Source organism: Stegodyphus dumicola, chromosome 11 (assembly GCF_044657685.1).
Source record: "Stegodyphus dumicola isolate Sdum_Otavi_A_Nest chromosome 11, ASM4465768v1".
In the NCBI taxonomy this organism is placed as follows: Eukaryota; Metazoa; Arthropoda; class Arachnida; order Araneae; family Eresidae; genus Stegodyphus; species Stegodyphus dumicola.
In genome coordinates this window covers 160,849,507-160,876,949 of record NC_140778.1, presented here as the reverse complement: position 1 = coordinate 160,876,949, position 27,443 = coordinate 160,849,507, and the positions used below count along the sequence as shown (strand labels likewise).

At 30.5% G+C, this 27,443-nt stretch overlaps 1 protein-coding gene across 6 annotated transcripts in view; it reads right to left on the bottom strand.

Annotated features, from left to right (window-relative positions):
- Positions 1-27,443, bottom strand: part of LOC118200055 (uncharacterized) — a 438,581-nt gene that overhangs the window by 14,060 nt on the left and 397,078 nt on the right. For all 6 annotated transcript variants that reach the window (XM_085826181.1, XM_085826180.1, XM_085826182.1 and 3 more), the window contains 9 exons: positions 23,621-23,780; positions 21,724-21,809; positions 21,389-21,626; positions 17,940-18,215; positions 12,772-12,933; positions 10,319-10,477; positions 7,048-7,362; positions 3,721-4,032; positions 1,510-1,600 (listed from right to left, as the gene is read on the bottom strand). In XM_085826181.1, coding sequence (XP_085682307.1) covers positions 1,510-1,600; positions 3,721-4,032; positions 7,048-7,362; positions 10,319-10,477; positions 12,772-12,933; positions 17,940-18,215; positions 21,389-21,626; positions 21,724-21,809; positions 23,621-23,780 — 1,799 coding nt within the window. The remainder of the gene's footprint in view (positions 1-1,509; positions 1,601-3,720; positions 4,033-7,047; positions 7,363-10,318; positions 10,478-12,771; positions 12,934-17,939; positions 18,216-21,388; positions 21,627-21,723; positions 21,810-23,620; positions 23,781-27,443) is intronic.

Here is a 27,443-nt window from a genome sequence, read left to right as displayed (position 1 = left end):
TAAGGCATATCAAGATACATATATATATATATATATATATATTGCTCTTATTTCTTATCTTTTACAATTTAATTACTTGCTTTAATTTTCATTAACAGTGTAAGGCAGATTTAAAAAAATCCCTGGTCTGTTACCACCCTCCAAAAAATGTAATTTTAAACTGATAATTATCAAAGAATATTTTTAATTTTATACAGTCAACATAAGAAAATTTCATGAATATGACAAAGGTGGTTTATTTTTTTTAAATATATATATACAGTCAAAAGTCGGTAATTCGGACACCCATAATCAGGAATGATCTATAATCCGGACCTCAAAGCTAAAAACTTTCTGCGCATGCGCCGCGTTGACACATGCGCATAGGCGTTTAAGCTTGCGCGTAATACCTTTTACCACTGCGCATATGCGTTTGCGCAAGCGCAGAATACGTTTTTGCGCGCGCGTTTTATGTATAACGGACAATATAATCTAAAATTATCTAATTATCTATTTCAGTTAATGTTGATGATTGCGTTGTTCCTTAATATTCGAATTGGATCCGGTTTATTATTTTTTGCAGACTGTAAGAGCAATTTTATAAAAGTAAACTTGAACTTTCGATTATGTCAAATAGAATTTCCATTTCTGGAGCTCCCAAAGGATCGTACAAAACGAAAGTATGTTTCGATGTCCATCAAACAAAAAGTGGAATTGCTGCAAAAAATGGATAAAGACATGAAGAATGTGACAGAGAGGTTAGTGAAAACAAAAAAATTTCGATTGACAAGTTAGTCGGTATTCTCGGCACAACAATTAATGGGACTTGAACAGCGGAACTTTGTAACTGAACAAGAAATTGTGTCTGTTTGTAGAATTAAAGAGAAAGCATTATCACATAAAACGAAGCAACTTAAAACAACTTACATTGAAAGAAATGTTTAATAAAGTAAACAAATAAATATTAAGCTTTTTTTTTTGTAAATTTTGATACCCTTTAGATTATAATTGTTCTTTATTTCATAAATTAAGGTTTCATATTTTTAATTTTAGAATTTCTGCATGCCATCTTGCGAGATTTAAACTGATGATCCATAATCCGGAAAAACCGATAATCCGGAATCGCCGAAGTCCCGACGAGTCCGGATTAACGACTTTTGACTGTATATATCACATCTCTTTTGATTTTAATCTATTGAAGTGCATTTTGAAACTATTAATTATTTTTAATGTAACTTCTAGTTATACATAAATGTAATTTATTTTAAACAAGTAGTTTTTAACTTTTTAATAAGTAAATTTACTATGAACACACTACAATTTTTGACACATTTTTCATCATTTAAGTGAGGGGTTTGTGAAAACAGACGAAGCAATGAATTATTTCATCTGATCAAGAAGATTCAGGAGCAAAAAAAGTCAGAGAAATCTTCTCTACACATTGTTGTGCAATCAAAATGAGGGAAAGAAAATATTGGACAAAGTAATTAGCCTCTTGTTTTAATAAATGCAGGTCAACAAAGCACTCACCATGATATTACACAATACATTAGTAGCACAAATAGTACAAATCCAATAACAGCACCAGCTGTGCTACCTATTATCAATCCAAATGAGGTGCCTGAAAGGATAATTTAGAAAAATATTCAAATTTAATGCATTACAAATTAAATTATAAAAACACATCGAATATAATTTTCTGACAGTTTTTAAAATACATATTTACAGATACTTAACCCCTCAGGTGCTATTTGAAAAATGGCCAGACCTTTTATTAGCAAAGTGAACAATGATTCATAGTTACCAATTCAATTGAAATTTAAAAAAATATTGGAAATGTAAATAATTTTATTTGGAAGTGAGAGAAATAGAATTTTTTTTTTTTTTTTTTTTTTTTTTTTTTTTTTTATATTTTGTTTTTAATAATCATACTTCGAAATAGTATGTTTACTGAGAAAAATTTCAGTTTTATTTCATAAAAGTTAAAATTTTAAAAATCAAATGAAACTTATATGGAATGCAATATTATACAGCTTTAGGGCACCATTTTAGCATCTCTTATTAATTACAATAAATGTGAAAATGTTTATAAAAATTGTGAGACGGATATATTGTAAATTAAATTTTTTTAATTCATAACAGTTAAAATAAAACAAAGATTTAAATGGCACAAAGCATATTTATTACTTTTAAAAGAGCTTAAGTTTTAAATTAACATAATCTGATTCAACTAGAATGACAAATTTACAATTTTGTGCTTCATGGAATATTTGAACATCGTTCTTCATCTTTAGTTATACTATGGTTTCTGTTAACGTTTTCAAACTTTAGTGACATTATCCCTTTATTTTAAATAAGTTGACTTGTTATCAATGTCTGGCATCTAAATGAAAATAAAAATAACTGATCATTTTTTTTCTTTATTTCATTTTACTTTATTTTTTAATTTTTACTCATTATTTACTTCTGTCCTTTAATTTTTTTAAACTTTATTTTTCTCACACTTGTTGTAGCCAAGACTGTCTTATCATTTTATTATTTTGCTGTTAACCCATTACTAAGTAACAGCTTTTATCATTCCTAAATAAGTAACTTAATGTTTTAACTTTCATTATAAAAAGTTCTGCATTTCATGCAATGCATAACTGTAAATAACATGAATTTGTTAATGCAAATATCCATTACCATACATTAAGTGCTAAACAGCATTACAGTTTTTAAAAAGTGTTGATTTCACTTTGTGGTTGATTTCACTTTGTGGATGAGATACTGTTGGCAAGTGACAAAACTTAAAAAATCTTTCACTTACCTTAAATATTACAAAAGAGCGTAATGCATCGAAATATTAAGATACTCATTTAAAAAAAATCATTTTATCAGGAAAGGCAAAATCTGACTTAATGACTAGTGTCATAGAGTTTCAATACATCATTCTTGTAAAAATTGTTTCATAAGAAAAAATTGAATTTAATTAAATAAATTAATTAAAAATAATAATAAAATTTAATTAAATAATTCTTTGCACCATTGCTGCAAGGAATGAAATTTTAATTTAAACTAATTAAATTTAAATTTTAACAAACATGTATATAAAAGTAAAAAAGCAAATTTAAAGCCAAAATTAAAAAAACAAATGTTTACACTTTTTTTTTAAATATTTTTAAAATTTTTTTTGCTTTAAATTTGCTTTTTTAATTTTGGCTTTAAATTTGCTTTTTTACTTTTATACGTATTTGTTAAAATTTAAATTTAATTAGTTTAAATTCTTGTAAAAATAATTTTCTTACACTTATTATTACTTTTTTTAACTGTGCAGAAAAAGTTCTGTAACAATAATATCACCTTCTCCAAACTGTCATTTGTAAATTACATTAGAGCACTTTCCATATGCATAGTTTGTAGGGGGTGACAAAATGAATTTATATACTTAATTATTAGCATTAAATTTTTTTAATTTGACAACACAGCGATGCAATTTTCCCGGTTTAATCATTTTCCCACATTTATTTTCCTTCTCCACTTCCCTGAAAAACTGTTAATCCAAGGATTTAGTGCAGTTAAATATATTATTTATACACATGCAATCTAGAACAATTAACGTATTTCATGTAACTTCATACTCATAATTTCTCAAAAGAATCAAAAATATAAAAACCTTTGCTAATTTGGACATACTACTGACAAAAATGACATGTAACAATAAAAGCATGCAATTAAAAAAATTAATTTTTAGAAACTCACTTGAAACACAAAGTATTGTTTCTGTCTGTCTGCTAAAATCTCCATATAAGGCCATATCACCTCTGAAGTTGACAGCCCGAACTTTAAAACTGTATACTATTTTTTCTTCTTTTTCTTCATCTGAGCAAGCAAGGGAAAGAATAAGGAAGTTACGTCCAGTAATATTATATTCTTCTTTTATACTACTGTTTGTACTTTCCTTTACAACTTGGTATAAATCTAATGGTCCATTGGGCAAGAATGGAGGATCCCAAGATATATTCATTGAAGATTTCAAAATTTCGACACTAGGTGATTTCATTATACCTGGTCCTGAAATCAGTTCAAAAGTATATGTGAATACAAAATTTTACTTTAAAACAATATCAGCTATTTGATGTGTGACACCTAAGATGGATTAGGAAGAAATACCAGAGAGTTCATTGTAATATACAGTACATATGTATTCTAAAAATATGTGCACTAGTACTCTTTCACATACAACAAAAGTATTTTCTTGCACATTACAATTTACAGCAGGTTCATTGTTCCATTGTTTTACAAAGTGTCAAACTTTAGTGATTTAGTGATATAAGAAAACAGCTATTACGTGTTGAAAGTTGAAGTGATAACAGAATCTAGCTCAATATTCCCAATCCTCTTATTCTCATACATCTCTACGATCATTTTCGACTTATACAAATAATGGGTGATTGCGACCCCATTTCAGAAAACCTGAAAATTACTGAGAAATAAAAATTCAGCATGATTTCGTATAATGCAGAATATTAGTACACATGCATACATATATTCAGACAAATTTATTAGTGAAGCAAGAAGTATTATTTATTTATTTATTAAAAATTCATTTATGTTTTACTACAACATCATTTCAAACAGTTCCTATTTCTTTTTTTGCTATATGAGCAAATAACTACGAAGTTTAACTTGCTTTTTTGGAAGAATCGCTGCATTTATAATTTTCTTTGCTGACAGTTTAAAGTTCAGTATGATCAGCAAGATATTTTGATTTTTAGACAGTGGCTTTTCATTCAAATCTTAGATTAGAGCTTGGAGTATGATATCAGTAATGCTGGACAACAGGAACTGCTAGAAAGAACATAATTGTTCAATGGAATATCAGGAACTTTGGAACTTATCCCTAGAATCTTTACCAATACTCTTTAGAGAGATTTCCTGCACCAAAATCTTTACATTTATTTTTGTGTAATGAAAATAAATAATATTTTTGTCTTTTCAATCCCACTATAAATGTTATTGGATGTTCTACATTCTATTATAATATCAATCATATTATTAAATGAACTTTCAACAAAAGGTCCAAGGAAGCAAGTTAAAATACATTTCAGTTTTGCAAATACCATGTATTTCTGTTTTCTATCTTGTTTCAGCCCAAAACTAAGTTTTTTCTATTTATGCACAAATGGCCATAGGTATCTAGTATTTATGGTTTATAAGTCTAAGAGTCTTTATTTTGTGTAATCTCTGAATGGTATATTTTACTTTTAAAAAAATTGAGAAAGATGAGTGAACATTACACAAATCCAGAAATTCTGGATTTAAGAAAGTAAAAAATCTTGACCACAATCACCTCTGAATTAAACATTGGGAGTAAAAACAATCAGGGTGAAAACTTCAGGTATATCTTCAAATTATAGGAAACTCTTAGGCTCACATTCTAATTTGACAATTATTAATATGTCGTAAACGGTATCAGCTGTTGGTGGTTAGACAGCATTTTTCTCTATCTCCCAGCAATGTGCTACAAGGGCTCATAAACTAATAATCTACCAGGCTAAAAAATTAATGATTCTTATTTCTATTATTCTTTGAAACAATACATTTTGTTGCATTTTTTCATTTTTCACTCTTCTGTGGGTTAATAAGTCAGAAATCAGACTTTTAGAAGTACAAGAAAGAGACAGAAAATATACTCTAGTACACAACATATATTATTTAGTATAATAGATAATTGCCAACATTGAGACATTATGCATTATGCATTAGTAGTATAATATATAATGTCTCAATGTTGGTAATGTCTTCTACAAATAATCAATTTAACTTGCATGCACACTATAAAACTATATCATTTTATATGGTGTTCAACATTATGAACAATTTCATTATCTTTGTTAATCCTGGAATGTAATTACTCATGAATATGAGGACACTTTTGTAATCAGTATCTTACAATGCGATGCTCACTTAGTGGAAAAGACCACTGTGCAGAAAAAAGCATGGTCCTAAATTACTCATGTCTAGACAACAGCTTTGATGTAATCAAATGAGGCATGAAATTATAGAAGCCAAGATCTCAAGTTCTATACCTCGCCATGAAGCAAAGCATCTAAAAACATTCAGAGGCACCTTCTATTGGCGAACATTGTCATTAACACCAAACTGCAGAGAACAGAAACAACTAGTTCACAGTACCAATAATAGATGACTCTGTAAGGCAGATAAGGTGCAAAAGTAGCAGGACAAACAACAACACTGCTGCTTCTATAACCTGAATGTGACTGGATGTTCTGCAATTGCTCATCTTCCTAAGCAGATTACTAACTGCATCAAGACAATGACAAATCGACACTTACACAGACATGCAAAAGTGTACCATAGTACTGTTGACTAGTACTCAAGCTCCATCCCACAGCCTAATGACAAAACACATGTCAACATATCAGGGTCTCTCAATGCCTATGGGCCCAAAATGTACTCACTTGTGCCACTATGCAAGCTGTGAAAAATATAACACCAATCAAGTTTGCTGAGAGGAGACTCTGCAGCAACACACTCACTGAGCTGAAATACATCAATCCAAATAGCCCATTCTTAAACAACTGTTTTGATATAATCAATTTAGGGCATGAATTAAGGAACTTGAGGTCCCAAGTTCTATATCCAAGGCCACGAAGCACTGCAGCAAAGAAAAGCAATCTTCACACATGCTCTTTATTGGCAAAGATCGACATTTAATACCACACTGCACAGATCAGGTTCATTTGACTCATGCCAGTTATAGATGGTGCCTCAAGAGCAGCAAAGTCCAAAATTTGTGGCAACAAAGAACATCACTGCAATAACAAATGTAGTTCTTATGTTGAATTTTTCATATCAGTATTTTCATACCTAAATATATTACTATATTCTTTTTTTTCGATTTATTTGAACCAAGTATAGAAGTCTTTTTTTGAAAAGATAGTTGACTAAATAATGAAAATATAGCATTCTAACTATCATACAGAATGTTTCTAAAAATGAAGAGTAATGGATTAAAAATGAACAGTATTTATAATGTAAACAAAACTACTTATTTCTACTTACTTGATATACCAGTTAAAGCATACACTGGTTTAGATGGTGGAGAACAAGCTTTTTCTACACAGGCTTCTACTTCAATGGAATAATTTGAATAATAAAATAGAGACTTCTGCAAGTCAACTATATATGCTCCATGGTCCATTTTCGTCTCCTGTACTCGGACTTGCACATGGTGAGATGTACCATCTGAAGTTTTATTGTAAGTTACTACATAGCGTGTTACGATTCCATTTGGAATTTGAGGTGGGACAAATGATATGCGGATTTTTGTGCCATCAATTCTTAAGATTTTCACATCACCTGGTGAGTCACTAGGAGCTGAAATGAAATTTGTTTTAATTTTGATTGTGTAAATTATGTAATATAGTACCGAAATAAGTATATTAGGAAATGTTAAAATATCAATGTTCATTATACACAACAATCACTCAAAATGAATGTATCACAAAATTTTATAAATCCAATTATATTGTGAAATTCTCTAACAAACGAAAACATTCATGTTTAGCATAATGACTGTTTAAATACAGCACAAAAACAAAATATTCCAAAATTCTTGAGACTAAAAAATACTATATAACTGATTTGATGCATCATTATTTACTGCTGAACAATTTATACAACACAAAGGAACTTAAAAATGTTTAAAAAAATTAAAGCATGAAGCCCTCAGAGAATTATTTATGGTGACATTAACATGATATAAAATACAATAGAAATAAAAGCCCAGAAATGTCATAAGCAGGGAAGATTAAATTAAATTAATTTAAAATGCTACTTTGATCATTTTAATTTGAAATGTGTTCATTCGTAGCAACCCTACAATTTCCTTTTTAACCACATGACAAAAAATGTGACAAAGAAACACACACACAAAAATGGGAAAAAAAAAGCTTTTTAGTACATTTAAATAAAACCAAGTAATTTATTTAAAAATTATTTTAATGTTACACTCCTAAATCTCATTTTTAATTAAGAAATTTCCATCTTAAGTTATACCTAATTCTATCATACATCTTACCATTTGATTCCAACAAAAATTTACAGAAAATGCTAATGAAAACATTTCTAACCCTCACATAAAAATTTTTGTCATCTGGCCTTTTTATTGCAAGAAATAGTACAGAAATCTTAATGTAAGAAGCACTACACTTTTATACAATTCAAGTGCAGAATGAATAGTTCTGCGATATCAGGGAGCTGTATTTTTATTCATTTGAACTATGAACTGTATTCTGAGTGACATATTCTTTACCTGTGCTATAAACAGCCAATCTGCTGTACCAGTTCTGCTGTTATTAGAGAATCTAGTACTAGATAATTCCTCAAGTCGCACTACACTAGTGAACCCTTTTAATTTCATTCTATTAACCCTTCCAGCATTACGGGTTTAACCCTGAAATTTCAAAGTTCCTCAAAATGTCATGAATAAGTGATATTTTCTTGATTTTAATTTTAAAAAAACTCTCTCATTTTGTACCTTGATTGTTTTTCTTCATATACATCCAAACTGAAATCAGATACATTAAAAGCTGGCAGAAATTTTCATGTATAATGAATATAGAAGGCAATCTTCTATACGGAATTTTCCGGCCGTAACGCTGAGAGGGTTAAAATTTTTTTTTTACCTTATAGCACTTTGTTTCCCAGTTTATTTAGAGTTTCCAAAAGCAAATAAATATTGACCTCATTAACAACCATTAACATAATCTGGCAACCACATGAGAACGCAATGAGAAAATTAAGAATCGCGTATTGCCTGCAAAATTTCTACTAAAATCAAGCACTTATATATATACACTAAAAATTAAAAACAGGTCTGACAAAACTGTTCCGATTACTGCTTGCTTTTTCTTTAAGAATATAAAGTCTAGTAATTAAATGGCTCTAAAATATGGCTGCTACTGCATATAAGATATTTACTACATTAAACATTGACTTAACATCCAATTAGTATGTTAAGCTGTTAAGCACTCCAAACCACAGAGGAAGAAAATAAGTTATTCTAAAAAACATTAATTTTTTTCGACACTGGTGAAATATCTTTAGCGTATCGTATATAATTCCTATGTATTTTTCCATATGTCTCTTATATTTGCCTCATATTTTAAGGTGTACATTTCTAATTGTAACTGAACTGCAGTTACCCCAGCTAATAACACCCAAATGTTGGATATTCAAAAATATGCAGTTAGCTCCCACTTCCCAAATAGATATTAAAAAATACACAATAAAAAATTTCATTATCAGTCACATCTCTAACAATTAGGTAATTTTATTTCGTCATATTTTATTTTATTAAAAATCAAAACACTTAAGGGGAATGACACTCCCTACCCATGGAAAAAATTCCTTGTATGGTGAGAAAAACTGGCATATCACTATATTTCTTCAGTCTGTTTTCAAAAAGGTTGAACCTATTAATGGCCTAAGCTATGACTTATAGCATAAACAAAGAACATAAGGCCTGTTCTTTATTAAGCAGGGTAATGATTTAGCATTCATGTTTATGGACTATGTATCTGTTAAACACTAAAAGCAGGGTAATGATTTAGCATTCATGTTTATGGACTATGTATCTGTTAAACACTAAGACAAACCCATGACACAGACATTCTTTTCAATTATATAATGACTTTAAAAAATATGTTTATATTCTGTATTAATATTTTATACTATATAAATGACCAAAAAATTTAAAAAGGCAAATATATTAACAATGGGCTTAATTCTACTTGGTTGATTAACTGATCAATACTATGCATGAAAACGTCCTATGCCTAAAAGATGCCTAATAAAGAGAAGATTGGATTGGATTATTCAATTATAGCAAAGCACACGAGGGCTATCTGCTTGAAGGAAGGGATGCCTTTGTGGAGAACTTTCTAAGAGAAATGGTTCGTATACACGTTACACATGGGAAAACCACGAAAACACCCATTCGCAGGATTCGAACCTCGGACCGAACTACCAGTGTTCAGTATCTTTACCGCTCGGCCGCTGGTGGGCCCCCTAAAAAAGAAAAATCCCCTCATAGACGACTTTCTAAAGGAAACACTTCACATACTGATGTTATTCATGGAAAACCCTAAATGCATCCATACAACCAGTCCTTTCACCAAGATCTGAAAGCTACTGATATTCAGTGGCCACTTGGCTTACTAGTGCGCCTCATTTTCTGAGGCCAGAAAAAATACCAAACAATCCAAATAACTAAAACTAACAATCCCACTACAAATTATTATGAGAAATATATAATCATTTCAAGGCTTACCTGATGACAAGGTAGACTCAGAAGCTATATTGCTGTCTGCACTCCATCCATTACTCGTTAAAACACGCATAAATGCTTTATAACAGGTATAAGGCTTTAGGGAAACCAGGTAATATTCATTCAAATGTCGGTTTTTGATGACTTCAACTTTTTCATGATCTGTTAAGAAGGGAAAAAAAATACACTAATAAATACTTGAAAATTGTTTTTGCTTGAGGTAAGGGGCAGGAACAGCTATAGAAAACCTATAGTTCAAAGATTAAACTTGTTTATTGATGAATAATTTTTTCATCACAGGATATATGCATTCTTAACTTTAATGCATAGCGTGAAATCTTAAAATCAGGAAAGTTTTGTGAGAAAAGCAGGTTTTTCAGGCTACATGGTGACCCAAATTGACTTTAATTCATTTTATAATGCATAGTTCAGTTTACTGAACTATTTAAATTCAATTTTGATGTAAAATATGTTATCATTTAGTTGGATATTCTAAATTTATGCTCTTAGGCTAATTTTGTTTTTTAATTTTCTTACACTCTTATACTCAAATCTTGAGTACTAAAGGATAGTTTTGATTTACGAAAGTACTTCTAAATATAATAAAAGTAAAATTAATGAATAATATACCTACTACTGTGTCAATAAACTTAGTACTGTGTCACATTCCTTGAATCTTATCTACAAATGTCTGCAAATGCATCTACAAATGTCTGCAGCAGATTAAGACAATTCAGATCAAGTGAAATTTAAGGATATCCATAAAATGTCATTAAGGAGGAAATTCAAAAGAAATAAAATTTAACAGGAAAAATTATTTTGAAAATCATTAGAAGTGCGGGAATGGAATTTGCTTAATTTAAGTTTCATTTATTGTTGGGAAAATATTTTCCTTTTCTTAATCGCTAAAAAATAAAATCTTAAAAGATTAGGTGATCTACTGGGGTAACGGGTGATGTTATGAAAAACCGGGAGAATTGACATCTATGGAAATTTTAAACAGCTTTCAAAGGTGGAAGGATGCTGAACATGCACAGAGTTACTTCTAGCTAAACCCCTTCCATAATGCCCTCTGGTCAAGAATAATATGTACATCATTGCCAATTTAATAAATGTCAATGGAACAGTTAAGATTATTGTTTCTAATCTTTTTTCTGTTGAAATACCATAAATTATGTCTCTGTCAGAGACAAGTGAAGCATATTCTTCAAATACACACAATTTTTAATAGAACAGCAAATCATACTATACTTCCCTTTTAATATAGCTTTAGAAAATGTACAGTTTTGAATGTCACTGATATGTCCCAATTATCTGTTTATTACTATGTTTATGTGTCATGCTCATGCAGTGATTTTGTGACATATCTTTACTGTTTTGAGCAGGTTAATTTTATTTATTAGAATGCATGATTTACTTACTTTAAATTTTTAATAAAAGTATACATTGTAAAAAATACTTGTTAATAATGAATTACTTCCTGTTCCTGACAATTTTTGTTGCCCAATACATACCCTTTTTTCTCACTGCAGAGAAACTCAATAATTTGGAGCTTAAAAACCTCTTTCATATTTCCTTCAGATTTATTTTTACCCCATTCTTTCCATATGCTGATAAATTTTTAGTACAAAAGTAAGCACAGATGCCAGTCCATTCCCAGCACAAAAGTAAGCCCAAATCTCTGTCATACTACATCCAGCTTCCCGGCAATAAGCAATGGGAATTTTTTGCCAGATTTATGATATATAGCATCAAAACATTATTTCTAATATTCAATTTTTTAGTCTATAAGTCGTTTATCCTCAGTGACAAATCATACAGTGTCTCAAAAGATAACATTCAGAACGATCCGGAAATTTTTTTTTTTTTTTTTAATTTTTGATGTTGCAAAGATTACTAAAAAATCTACTTTTTTATTTTGTAGTGCTAGTCTGTAACAATCTGCAGTAACTGATAATTTATTTCTTTTCAAGATTAATGTTTAAAACTAAAAAGGCAGAGCAAATTCTTACAGTGTATCTTAGCTAGAAATATCAGAAAGGCAGAGCAGTTCAAAAGCAATCTATCTCTTGAGAACTACTAAGCAATTCTTAATATGACCAATCCTTAATGAATACTAAGCAATCCCATTCAGAATGGCTTAGGATATTTAATAATAAGCATTTAAATTCAAGAGATGAATGAAATCACCCCTTGAATTAATTATTAATTAGAATGATTAATTTTATTTAATATTAAATTAATATTACATTAAAATTTTCTTTAATAATTAATATTAAATCAGAATTTTCATTATTAATGAATATTAAATTAGAATTTTCCACATTTTTTAAATAAATCAGTCTAAAAACCAAAAGCTCAACAACAGTTCAAACTACAAAGAAAGTTCTGAAAAAATCATTAATAAAAATCATTAATACAAGAATTAAAGGCAAAAATTAACTTAATTAACTTACTGGTACAATTGGCCTCAGCAGAGCAAACTCTCCCAGTTTCACAATAATGGATATTATAATGCTCCACTATACGTTTCTGGGCTTCACAATCTAAAGACCACTGTATCTTCAGGCTGGTTGAATGTTTTGGAGTTAACTCAACGCTTTTTATTTCAAAACGCTCTGTAAAGCAAGAATGTAATTAATCAACTGCAAATACGGGATATAATAAATGCTGTACTATAGAAATAAGTACAAAAAAAGAGTATTTTATTTTTATGTAATAAATTTTTTAATGTATTATAAGAATTGTAAAAGTAATTCAGCGATGCAATATATAACAGAAATTATTCATAAGGAATCACTATGATATCAAAATTTATCCTAGTTTCAGTAATATTAATTTTAATACTTTGCATTACAATTTAATCTAATCCTTTCATGTTACTTCAAACAATAAAATTTCCACAATATCTCCAATTCAGACTTTTTGCTCTATGTTATATTATTTGAAATTAATAGTTGAAGTATAAAATGGTTATTTTATGCAATAAAAAGCACATTTAATGTGCTAAAACAGCACCGCAAATACAACATCTACAGATATAAGGTCAATGAAAATGTGAATAATATGTGATTGGGTAAACAAAATCTGTTGTGCAAGTTATTAAAATTAACCAAAGTTGCCAATAAATTACGCCTCAGCATAGACAGAAATTAACCTCCACACACAGCTTTAGAAATTCATAATTTTAACTTCAGTCACATAAATTTTACCCCACCCCCAAAAAAACTTAGTCTATGTTGTTCTATACAATAAACATGAAATAAAAATTTAAAGTCCCTACTAACAAATTTTAAAGCACAGTTTCCCAGTCAGAGGAAATCTCATCGAGCATTATTAATATCAGGCACAGAATAATGCATTGAAAAGCAAGCAAACAATAAGAGTATAAGTTGGGAAAAATTCTACCTAAACAGTTTTTAAACATATAGTTCAACATTCATTTAATTGCAGCCATAAATCTTAAAAAAATCACATGAAATCACATTAATGTTGATCAACATTTTAAGCAGATTCATTTCGGTTATTCCAAATTATAAATTATGAGTCTAAAATTCTGAAAACATAGTCACAAGTAGTATTGGCAGTGTTGTCTAACATATCACACTACTGTGTTCTGTTATTATATACTACTGCATGAACCCTGAAAAGGATTTGTGCATTCTTTTTACATCTATTACTATGTCTTTAGAAGCCTTTAATTATTATAATTACATGATGAATTTAAATTACTGGGCTTTTCGTAAACTTCTGCAGCTTTTCATATGACAGCAAACCTTTCTTCTAATTATTTTGCCTTCATCAAAGCAGATATTTAAACATGGTCTTTTCTGCTCCCAATGCATAATTCTAGTATGTGTTGTGGCATAGTTTTTGTTCACTGCTAAGAATGAAAAGCCATTTTCCTCATCTTATGTTTTTTTACTTGAAAAAAAGAGAAAAATGCTAGACAGACAGCTCGTAATATACATACAAATGATTGCTTCTTATGGAACAATTTTAAAATGTTTTGAGAAGCCTAAATGTGTAAATTTCAGCTCAAACAAGACACCAAATCTGAGTGGCTATCCTCTGTAAGAAGGGCCTATTAAAAGAAGCTATCATTGAAAATCTATGTTAAACAATTCAGGAACCATCAGTCCTTAAATATTCCAAAAAGTACAAAATGTGATCATTTGAAGAAGAATAAGTACATAAGCTGCTTAGATGTATGGGAATCCCTTACTTGCTCAAGTTTCGGCATGTCATTCTTAAAAAAGAAATTTAAAAAAAGGTCATTTTTTTTAATCTCTTTGTCATTCGTAACGCGTCTAGCGCGTTTAAGTGAAACTTCTGCAGGGCGGCTGTAACGCGCTTCAAGCGTTCTTCTACATTTTAAAATTTTTAAACATTTACAATGCTTTCTAAATGTTTACTTGTTTGAGTTTTTACTTTTGTTTGTTCTAATACCTCCTAGAGGGCAGTACTAATCAGGCATTCTATTTCTAATTGAATTCCACCCCCTCCCCCGGGTTTTATGAATATTCGTGCTATTTTACATAAGATACAAGGCAGTGAGAGGATCTTCAATGTCTACTCAGCAGAAAAGGAGAAAAAATGAGGTTGTGAATTGGAAAGACAAGAAGCATATACATTTGATGAGTACAGTCCATAATAACTCTACGATTGATGTTGAAACATGGAAAAGAATTGTAAAAAAACCAATAATTGTAAAATATTATAACAACAAAATGGGAGGAGTGGACCGTCTTATCAAATTAATCCTGCTGTTAGAAATAAGCAGAGATATTACTTTTCCATTATGCTATATTTCCTTATAATTTCACTTAATATTCATTTACATTCATCCACTACGAAAGTTATGTATGGAAAGTTATATATGTACAGAGAAAAAAAAAAATTACACGCTGCGAAAAACAAAGGCCACTGGGGAGAAATTTTCGCGGACAGGAGAGGACGGCGAAAGGGTTGAACAGCTCGTAACTAGAGATGAAAAGTGGATATTACACAATCATGTTACTACAAGAAAAAAAATCACAGGACAAGCAAAATGAATCTCTTTTAATAGTATTAAAATAAGGAACTGCATCCTAAAAAAGTAATGCTTTATGTATAATGGGACTTGAAAGGAATTGTATACTATGAATAATTGCCGCCAAATCAGACAACAAATCTGGAAAAATACTATTACTAAACGGCAGTTTTAACCTTTTAACTGTCATATCCGAAATAATCTCGGGCACAGCACTGGTATTCCAAAATGTCACGCTCGAATATCACTCGGGGTAAATTTTTTTTTAGTGCATCATATTGTTATACCCGAATATTGTTATATCCGAATCGTGAGAAGTTTATTTCAGTTTCAATTCAACAAATGGCAGCACTTTACTGAAGGTTTCAAAGGCTAGAGGTTAAAGTTCTAAGTGTGCGGCATTTTTTTTTTTTTTTTTAAATTTTTTGATTGTGAGGCAAACATTTCATTTTGGGAATAAAAAAATTGACAATTTATGCACCCAAATCATCAAAATAACTTGACAGTTAAAGGGTTAATATCAAAGCAAAGCACTCAGAAATCACCAATGTCAAGATGTTGTCTTCCATCCTTTCTCCAATCCATTCCATGACGTATGTTGAGGTGTGTTCATCCCCAAATTTTGGTAAAAGTCAGGCAAAGACTTATAAGCATGGCTGGGATGTTTTGTATTACCCCCTCCCCAGTCCCCAGGCCTTGCCCCCTTGGTTTTTCATCTCTTCAGATCACTTCAAAATTATTTGAACAGCCAAGAGTTGGAGACTATCAAATAGCACCTTGATAACTTTTTATAAATAAAGATAATGACTTTTTTTTTTTAAAAAAAAAGGAATTTTCCAGCTGCTGGAGACATGGCAAAAGAATCACAGAACAAAATGGTGCTTATATGATTCAACAATACCTAAAATTTTTAATGACTATAAAAGTTAACAGTTATAAAAGTTAATACCAAACGATCAAATTCAAAGGCCACATAATGTACCATACTTTTAAGAGTAAAGGATACTGAACAAGCAAACTCGAGGGGGCAATGAGGTGAGGTACCTCAATAAGAAAGCAGTGATTCTAAAAAGGATTCAGAAACTATGTTTTAACTCTCAGGCTATGGGATTGCTCCCAAAACACTAAAGTTTGCAAAAAAAAATGTGTTTAAGTGATAATTTCATGATTATAATTCCAAAATGACCTTCCTTAATTTGTACTTTGATTCCTTCTCTTCCTACATATAATTTAAAATTAAAGAAAGATCAAATCATATTTAGTAACGAATAAAGTTTAAAACAAAATGAATGGGTAAAAAAGTGGAAAATGTAAATAATTGCTGTATAAAAAGGCGAACAAGACTTTCAAAATTTAATAATCCTGTAGCGAATTTAAATTATAAACTAACCTTCCCGCACGCAAGCCTGGCAATTTTACATGAGCATGCGCGTCGTATTTTTTACAACATCCATTATTTTACCGTTTTTGGTACGAACAATGACAGAAATGAGTGAATAATGATAATAAATTTGTTAAGAAATAAAATATTAATCTTATTATTGCAAAATACAAATGATATCACATTCAAAGGCATTCATCAAAGGCAAGTATAGACAATAAAAAGAAAACAGGTAGAATTTAAGAAGTAAATTTCCTTGCAGAAGTAAGTAATGCTAAGCTTACTTTATTCCTTGGTATGGAATAAAGTAAGCTTAGCATTACTTACTTCTGCAAGGAAATTTACTTCTTACTGGTTACAAAAATGCACTTTAAACTATAATATTTTTATTTATTTCTAAAAAATAGAAATAAAAGAAAATAAGGAATGGAAATCGCTATTGTTCTCACATTCAAAGGTTTCGTTGTCTTACTTTTTTTCATGAGATAATTCTTGAATAATGCGAGCAAAATCAGCTGGCTGCACATATTTTTTTGCCATGAAAACCAATATAAAATCTACAGAGCAAAATGTATTCAAATTAAAATAATAAACGGCCATTAATAACACAAAATTACAAAGTATTTGAGAAAAAAATATTTTCCGAATTTTCACAAACGACCACGGGCATGTCGTAACTTTTATGAAAAAGCTGCCATGTAGCACAAAAGCCTAGTTAAAAGGGGAAAAAATCAAATGACTTCCTATTTGCACATTCCATGATGTGGGGAAGGGTAAAAAGAAGGAATAGAAATGACCTTCAGACGTCTCAGCTTCGATATGCGAAAAATATGCATTAAAAACTGAATTTGTCGTAAATTTTGAGCATACGCGTGTGTTGGAAGGTTAACAACAAAATGAAAATGACAGCAGTTCTAAAAACACCACACAAACCAAAGCTATGCAAAAACCAAACCCAAATAAATAATAAGACAAATATTTTTGAACATATACATATGACTTGGCAGCTCGGAAAGTTAAAGCAAGTTCTAAAGCAACAATATTTTGGCAATCTCAAAACAGATATTATAGAAGGTGGGAAATATATTTTCATGCCTATAACTTAATCTAAATACATATTTAACTTCAAAATGAAGCATTCACAGAGAAGTACAATTGCACTTTGTTTCAAACTACCACCTAAAAACAAACAGCAAAGAAATTAGACTTACCACCACCAACCACAATGCAAGAAGCCCAAAACATTCCTGAAGTCTGAATATCAGTATTTGCAGCTACTGCAAACTGATACCATGTGCTTTTATCTGACAGATTGAGCTGATATTCAGTTTGCTGCACATGCACCCAATCTATGGCTCCTTCACCTCTTTCAGGACCTTCACACCAAAATAAGGTATAATATTTAATCTGATTGTTAGGTGCCTTCCAGGAAATGTTATAGTTCCCCTTATTGTATATGACAGTGATATCTCTCGGCCCATCAAGCACTGTAAAAATGGTACAAATTTAGTAGTATCAAGCATATTACAAGTATGTACTATGTATTATGCACATTCAATATATAAGATTGACATTCTTGCAATAATTGTATACAGAATAAATGAAAATAATTTGATTTTTGGACAGCACAAAATAGATAATTTTATTAATAGTATTTAAGCTTCATATTATTAAGAAAAGTACCTAATTATGACTAAATAAGAAAAAGTTATTAGATTTTTTATGCATATAATCAACAAGAAAATGGTGACAAAATGTTTGAAAATAGACAATATAAAATATGATATAATTTGAATAAAAGGGTTTTAATCATAACTTATCAAATAACACAAAATACCATCAAACACATTAATAACTTATACAAAAATGTATCAGAAAATAATACATGATGAAGAAGTTCGAGTAAGGAGGTATATGTGTATGTATGTACAGGGTGGTTTGGTTTATGTAATTACAGCAAAGCCTCAAAGGCTACCTGCCTTCATGGAGGACTTTCTATGGGAACTGGCTCGTATACACGTTACACATGAGGAAAACCACAAAAATGCCCATGCAGCCAGCCTGTTCATGGGATTCAAACCTCAGACTGAACTACCAGTGTTTGGTGACTTTACTGCTTCGATGCTGGTGGGCCTTATGCTGAATATTTATAAATGAATGATGCAGTTTTAAAAATTAATAATAAATTGACCTTACTCATATAAAACCTACACTATAAGCTCTGACAACTGTCTAAGTTTCTCATGTGCTACCTGCTGTTTGCTTGTCATAGCCACAGTGTCAAGATGGTGTTGCAACAGAAAAATGATCCATTTCGAGGTGTCCAGATCTGTGGTTTCAGAGCAGCATGAGTATCGTGCTTATTTTTCTGTGCGGTGTCCTACGAGAAAGTACACGGCCCACTTTTCTTCGAAAAAGAAACTGTGGTGAGGGAATCATTTCTAGGCTATGTTGGAAAGCTGGTTTTGTTACCCAAGCTGAGCACCAAATATGATGAATACATTTTGCAAATGGATGATGCTCTCTTCACCAACGCTGGACTGGACATGCTGCAACAGCACGCAACAACTTTCTTCCCTGGACATCCTGTTCGCTGTGCTTAACACAATGGGATTTCTTTCTCTGGAGATTTGTTAAAAAAACGAGTTTATGTACCACCAATGCCTGTGTACCTTGAGAAAGTTTGTTGTTGGGTAAAACATGCACTGGAGACTGTCATAACAAACATGTTACACCATGTATGGGAAGAAATTATTTATTATGTAGTTGTGAGTAATGTTACCAAGGTTGTACATAACTGAAGAACAGTGATTAATGCATCAAAACTTGGACAGTTGCAGCTGTCATTTATAAATACCATGTATATCTAAATTTATACATAATGAGGATACTGCATATTCTTAGATATGTCACTATTTCACAATTAAAAACTTAAAATTTTAAATATGTGACATCTTTAATTAACATCTTCATATTCTTAGATATGTCAGTTCTCTTTTAAAATTAACCCACTATCATATAAATGTCTGTCTGTTGAATAATTGCATATATTTAGATGGTTTGAGGGGTTAGCAGAGAAATATCTTCATGGAAGATTTTCTCATAAGGCAAGACAGGAAAACTGGCTCATATTTACATGACATATGGGAAAAGCCCAAAGCAGCTAACCTGTTCAGCAAGAATCAAACCTAAGACAAACTTGTTCAAATAGATCCACTTGGCCACTTCTTCTGCAGAAATTATTTTAATATTGAGAAAGATAAAATGAGCCACATGGTGTAGTAATGTAAAAGGTTAATGATAAATTATAACCTTTAATAGTTCATAAATATATGCAATTATTCAATAGATTTGTTATTAATAACAACAAACTGATTTTACTCATTGCTTTATTACACAGATATAAAAATTAAAATTTAACAATAATTAATTTTCATAGTTTACCACATACAAAACACCAATTAGCAGTTTTCAGTCTGGCATTAATTCTGCAAATAAATATTTCAGTATTAGTACAGTCAAACCTTGATTCACAAATTTAATTTATTTCTGAAGGCCATTCATCATCCCAAAAATACATAAAACAAAAAAGTTCCTAAACCAAAATTATTTTCTTCACAGGAATAAATGTAAAATTATTTAATTCATTCTTGGACCACAGATGATTACTTATTTAAATTTTACAAGAGTAATATCTGCACGACTTCAGATAAACACAACATTAAATAGGTAAAAATTTAATTTTACCATATGAAGGTCAGTAAATAGCATAAATGGAAAGTGGCAAGAAAGTGGAAGGGAAGAAATGTTAATGTTAGGATGAAAAGACCCTTTTCCATAAAATCATCAGGTAACTGCCCTCCTGGAACATCTTTTAAAAGTGAGATATAGTACAGTCATTGAAAATATATATGCCACAGCTTGCTACTCTTTATCATGGTGATATGTGAAAATTTTACAAGTCAGAGAACTGGGATCATCTCTTTCTCCTTCCTCTTCCTTTGAAGATATTATCTTCACAGTCGCCTTTTGATATTGGTTCTGAAGTTGTAGCAGTTCTTTCTCGGGAAGCTCATTACTGTGGTTCTCTTTAATAACTCCTCTGTGTGTTTTTTCTTTATAAACTTCCAAGACAAGCCTGAAAGAGCTATCATAGACAACAAAAAATGTCTCCTTAAAAATACGGGCCCCAAAGTTTCTACCTGGAATACAAACTTGTCATAACATACTCTAGAACAAATCTGTGATCCCGTAAGTCACTTACTGTCAAGTTAAACAAAGAAAAATATTAAAATGTTTTCAGGAAATCTGTCAGTGTTAATTTTGTACCATAGATTAAAATACAACTGAATATCATTCATAACCAATTTTTGAATGTTCATAACTCGAGACACTTCATATTGTTTTTTTTTTTTTTTTTTTTTTTTTTTTTTTTGTTGTTGTTGTTGTTGTTGTTGTTGTTCAGATGATTTTTTCATGAACTCAGTTGCTTGTGATTCAAGGTTCTACTGTATTTCAAAAATGAAATTCACTATTTAAAAACATTTTACTGATTTGTGAGCATAAAATAAGGACCACTACGTTTACTATATATAGCTTTTCACAAAGATGGGTGAGAAAAATACAGTAAAAAATTCAAAACTAAAAATTTACAACTTACGCTTATCTGCTTTATCCACGATTATCTGCGATGTGTTTACTGAAGTACCAATTTCATTTCTGGCAAATATATTAAACATATATGCTGAGTTCACATCCATACTTTCAAAACTATATGTTGTATTTTTCCCAATACCAAAAACTGCGCTTTCTCGAATAATTCGGGATGGAACATGATGAATATGATACTGAACCATATATTCTAAATTTGGACCATTTTCATAATTGAAGGGAATGGCCTATAATAAAAATAATTTTTATAATAAAGAAAAACCTAAAACAAGATAAGAAATAAATGTATACTAAGCACAAAAAAGTACTAAGAAAATACTTTACCTTCCAATACAAAGATATTGTTCTATTGCCTAAAATAACCTGAATGTCAAAACCTGAACTTGCAGTTTCTGGTGCCCAGTAAGGAACTGCAAAAGATCAACAATTTAACTAAATTGAAAGTAAACACTAATTCAAATGAAAACAAACAATACAACTTATTTCATAATGACAACATTTTGTGCTACACACACACACACACACACATACATACATACATAGGAAGTGCAAGACCCTGTTTATTTTGTTTTTCAGCTCCTTCCCGTAAAAATAGCTGATTAAATGGCCCTAAATACATAAAAAAATTGGTCTCTATAGTCCACAAGAAAAGGTTAATGCAGAGATATAATGCTGAATCATAAGATATTTTGTTTTATTTAGTGATATTTTAACATGAGGCTTGTAAAGTGAATGTAGATGAAGAAGACCGAGTGTCATATTTGATGGCTCTATTGCTGATGGACATTATTTCTATTATTCTAGGGCTGGAAGTAGAGCTTGATAATTACACATACGTAAATTTCTTTGCAACGTTTTAAATTCAGCTTAAAGGTTTTCCATGGCAAATCTGTTCAGCAGCAGCCATGTGTAAGTATCCCTTTATAAAGATTTTGCTTTTGAATTAAGCAGTTATCTAGATGAGTGGTTAAACAAGATGGAAGTTCGAGATTTTGATTTGTTGAAAGACTGAGGGATCAAATTAAACATCACATTAGTGGAAAATTTCGGGAACTCTTCACGGTTGTAAAGTCAAATGAGTGATTTTGTAACTGATAGTAGATAAAATGAAATAAGGCAAGTTTATTGTGGTTAATAATAGAATGTCTTAAAGTTTGTTTTTGACAATCTTTGCTTTCTAATGTACTCAGTTATTTGAAATCAGTTACTAGTAACAAAGGTCTGGTTTGATTTATTTGATTATGGAAGCAGGCAAAGGCTACCTTCCTAAGGGCAGAGATGGTTTCATAGATAATTTCTTAAAGGATACTGGCTCGTATCTAAATTACACATGGGAAAAATCATAAAAACGCATACGTAGTCAACCCATTCACCTAAATCGATATCAGGTCCAACTATCTGTGTTCAGCTATTAGTGGGCACTACTGACTGAGGATATACTCATAGATTCACTTTCAAAGCTTTTAAAAATTTTTCCACTCATAACTCAAAAAGATATTTTTTGCTCCTGAAGAAGAGGGATGGATCTGTGTCTGACTGGTTTCAAAACTGATATGACTTTAATTAAAAATCTTTGGTAAATTATGGTTGCTTTTTTGCTTAATTTTAAGTTTAACATCAGGATATTTCTCTTCCATTTGAACAAAAAATATTATAAAATTTTCTTGTTAAGAGATATTAAATACCCCTTCCCTCTACGAAAAGTAAAAATAACCTGTTTTTAAGTTACCTACTTAATTTTTAATTTAAATGACATAAAAAGATAATACAGTATATTTAACAAAAATTAATGAAAAAAATTATATACTGCATGTAGGCTTTTTTGTTCATCTAAGAGTGAATACTTAACTGTAGCAAATAAATAAATATTTTTTTTTAAACAGCCTGAAAGAACATGGCGTCAAAATCCATGTTAGTAATTTGTTTCTTGAAATTTGTAACATGTTTTCATTGATACTTTCTCAAAAAGCAATATTTTTCTTATCATTTCAAACATAACAGCAGTTAGCTACTTTTAATTACCCTTTGCTGCATATCACAATACTGACATTCTTCATGAAAAGTGTAATATTTTCCATCATCAGGTGGATTACAAAATTATCACTTTTATTATACATTTAGGGGGTCTACAGAGGGAAAAAAAGATTTCATAAACTATATATATAATACAGGACGAAAATAAAAAATTTGGAATTGAAAGCATACATAAATTAATTCATACCATCAGGATGTGTTCCCATAGAAGCTGTTAAAAGAGGGCTCCACATCAAATCACTGTCTGATACATTTGATCTACAACGGATTTTGAATTCATATTCGGTATAAGGGATTAAATCTGTTATTTCTAGGGAGCCTTGACTTTGAAAGTAAACTCTTATTTCCTGAAATAAAATGACATCATTTATCTTCAAGAAGTGTATAATAGCAGAGCTGTGATAAAAAATTAAAAAGATAAAATGATAACACATAAAACAATAAACTCATTTTTAAAAAAGCACAAACAATTATTCTGCACTTATATAAATAATATTACAAACGCCTTTCATTAATTACATTAACAGTACACATATTTGCCAATATTGTCGACTTAAAAAAAAAAAAGATGTTTATGCCGTGTGGCTTTTAATTTTTAGGACTGCTCTAATAACACCAGAAAAGATGATGTGAAAAACTTAACCTTTTAATATGTTTCGAAGTAATCCCCATCTGCCGTAATACACTTCTGTGCTCAGCTGTATAAGTTGTGAAAACAACTTTTAAAGTCCTTTTTCCGGAAGGCTCTTCAATGTCGACGTCACGTTCTTCTTGATGTCTTCAACATCCGCAAAGTGTGTTGCTTTGATCATAGTTTTGAGTTTGGTAAACAAAAAGAAGTCTGCGGGGACCAAGTCAGGAGGGTACAATCGAACATTCCCAAACTCAAAACTGTGATCAAAGGATGTCTTTGTGGATGTTGAAGACATCAAAAAGAATGTGACATCGACATCGAAGAGCCTTCCGAAAGAAGACTTTAAAAGTTGTTTCCACAACTTACACAGCCGAGCACAGAAGTGTATTACGGCAGATGGGGATTACTTTGAAGCATATTAAAAGGTTACATTTTTCACATCATCTGTTCTGGTGTTATTAGAGCAGTCCTGGAAATTAATAGCCACACCTTGTATGTAGATGCATGTAAAAAAAATGGAAAGCAAACTTACTTAACCGATTAGTCCCCAAACTATTTTTTCTGGAACAAATCGGATAAAAATCATGATTCTGAGAAGTTTTGCCTTCAATATGAATATCATAATCGAAACTTATCTAAACTGCCAACAATTAAAAAAGTGGGGGACATACTAAAAATAGATGCTAAGTATTGACATATGTTTTTAGCATGTACCAGACAAATTAGTAGTACTCCAAAAGAAATTTTTAAAAGGAAAAAATAAATAAAAGCAAAAATACAACAAAATATCTGAAAATTCAAGACTGCTGAACATATACAAAAAGCAGCTCCTAGTATAAGCCAAGTAAATGGGGGAGAAAAAAAAAAAAAAAAAAAAAAAAATATTCCAGTCTAAAATTATCAAAATAGTCATTTTATTTGTTATCAAAAGCCTACATTTAAAATAAGTACTTTTTAATGCATTTGAAAGATAAAAAATATGTTATTTCGATATACATTATACAAATAAATTAATCGACTATAAAATCCCATCAAAAGTTGGTGAAGATATGCCAGTATAGTTGGTGCAATGGCAGAAGTTTGAAGAAACAGACTGTCCTTTATTTAATCAGAAATCAAGAGATACAAATTACGGATATAGCATATAAAAATCTAAGATTGCTTATTCATAATTTTTCACACAGCATTGCCATTTTTATCCATTTTCAAATTAAATCACATACCATGCCTATTAAAGAAACTTTTCTGTATGCCAGAATTGCAGAAAAGTTAGGCAAATAGCAGTTAATTCCTTTTTAAAAAATTAAACCAGCTTACGGAATTTACCATTTTACATAAAAGTGAGGTAAAAACCTTACGCTTGTTTGTATAATCAGACTTATCCATTATTTACACTAAATCACACTATCTGCTGACAGTTTTTGTTTGTTGAAAAATGGTTCGACAGGTAAAAGTTATGAGGAGTGTCCAATTCCAAGAACGAATTCCTGGCCTACAACCACAGACAAAATGGAAGAAAACTATACAACTGTACTTGCATTTTAAATGTTACAAGCACAATTTCGAAAAGTAATCCTATACATACTTTAAAATGCCTTTACAAATCTTTCATTTGCATAATTTTTCACTTAAAAAATTCTAAAATTTTTAAATATTCCATTTACTTGAGCTTTCTGGTTAGGTGAATGCCGGATAACTGGGCTTTGACTGTTTCCATTAACAACCCCATGATAAGCCTACATTTCACTCTAAAATTCCATTATATATTTCTCAAAATTCTGGTTCATAAATATTATATAACCAGCAATATCAAAAGTCATGCACAGAAGTGGTTTTTCCCTTTTGGATATGAAAGTAGGCAGACAGCATTGTGACTACTCTATACAGCAGATAATATTTTGCAACATTAATAATCCTCCCAGCAGAAATATGAAAAGTGTGGCACACAAAAAGTTTCATTTTTTGGTATCATTCACATCTGGAAGAACGACCTCTAGCCCTTTCTTCTCATAGGCTAAATGGTAAATTCTAACTAAAATCATAAGCCTGGACTACAGCAACATCTCAAAATAGTTCTTTTTTTAATTTGACTGAAAAAAGCATTTTAACTGCTAGATGCCTAGCTATATATCACTTTGGTATTTGTGTATTAGCCAGCACCCAGCACCAATATACTACTCTGTAATTCCCAATTCTGTGAGCATTTGACAACTTTAGAACTTTTCCTGGATTCCTCCAGAAGAAATAAATGGAACTTTATATCTTTTTTCTTCTTGTTTGTGCTCTCTTTTTTCCCTATTCCCCCTAGGAGTGGTTTAATTTTTTATTTCAGCTTTTACAACAGACCAATCAGAGCAAAGGTATCATCTTTTTGGTAACACTTTCTCCTACAGAAAATTTTTAGGATCATTCATCTCACACTAATTTTTAATGGTAGAGTCAAGCATGTGATATTGTTGGAAAAACTCACAAGAGTTCACATCCTTAAAGTAAAAATCTATGTGATGGAAGATACAAGACAGTAATATAATGTCAATAATAGCTGTTAGAAAAAGAAGCACTACTCAGTTAATGAAACACGAATTGTGATTCAGCACCAAAGTACCAAAATCAGATTAACTATTTTATTTAAATTCACAAGCAGTCATATCATGATGCCATTTTGAAAAAGCAGCAAAGAATAAACACAAATCCTACAACTTTCCCGTCAGTATTTTCAATCTCAACCCACTGGAATTCTCGATTTCTTTTACTTGTTTACCTTTAAAAACAAAAGAATCAATATGAATTACATGATTTGCTAAACAACAAAGAGTCATTATCAAACTCTTCCTGAGCAAAGACCACACTGAAAACTATCTTTAGAAAATAACAGAATGAAAGGTTTACTCAGCATATGCTTGCAATCTATTTCTAAAAATTATTCGGTTTGTTTACATCTGATGTCGACTGAAATATTTACATACATTCTTATTTCCAAATCTTTGTAAGTGAATAATTCAACAGGAATTATTGGCAAACGCAGCCATACATTATGTACTGGTGCAAATCTAAGTAGCCTTCAAATAAAATCGATGTTTCATGACACCTGTCATTTTCTTTGACACATCTTTCAAGTTAACCTATCTCTACATATAATAAAAAAAAAAAAAAAGTGTTTGTCTGTGTGTGTGTGTGTGTCTTTCATTCCTGCTAATAGACCTAGGGCTACGAAATTTGGTACATAGGTTCATCTACACGAGAACCGGTGCACCTCGAAGGAATTTTTTTTTAATTTGAATCGGATTTTTTTAAATCTTTTTTGATGAAATTACTTGAATAGTTTCATCCTCTTCAAAATGTGGTTTTGGTAACTGTTTTTTATTCGTTGCTTAGG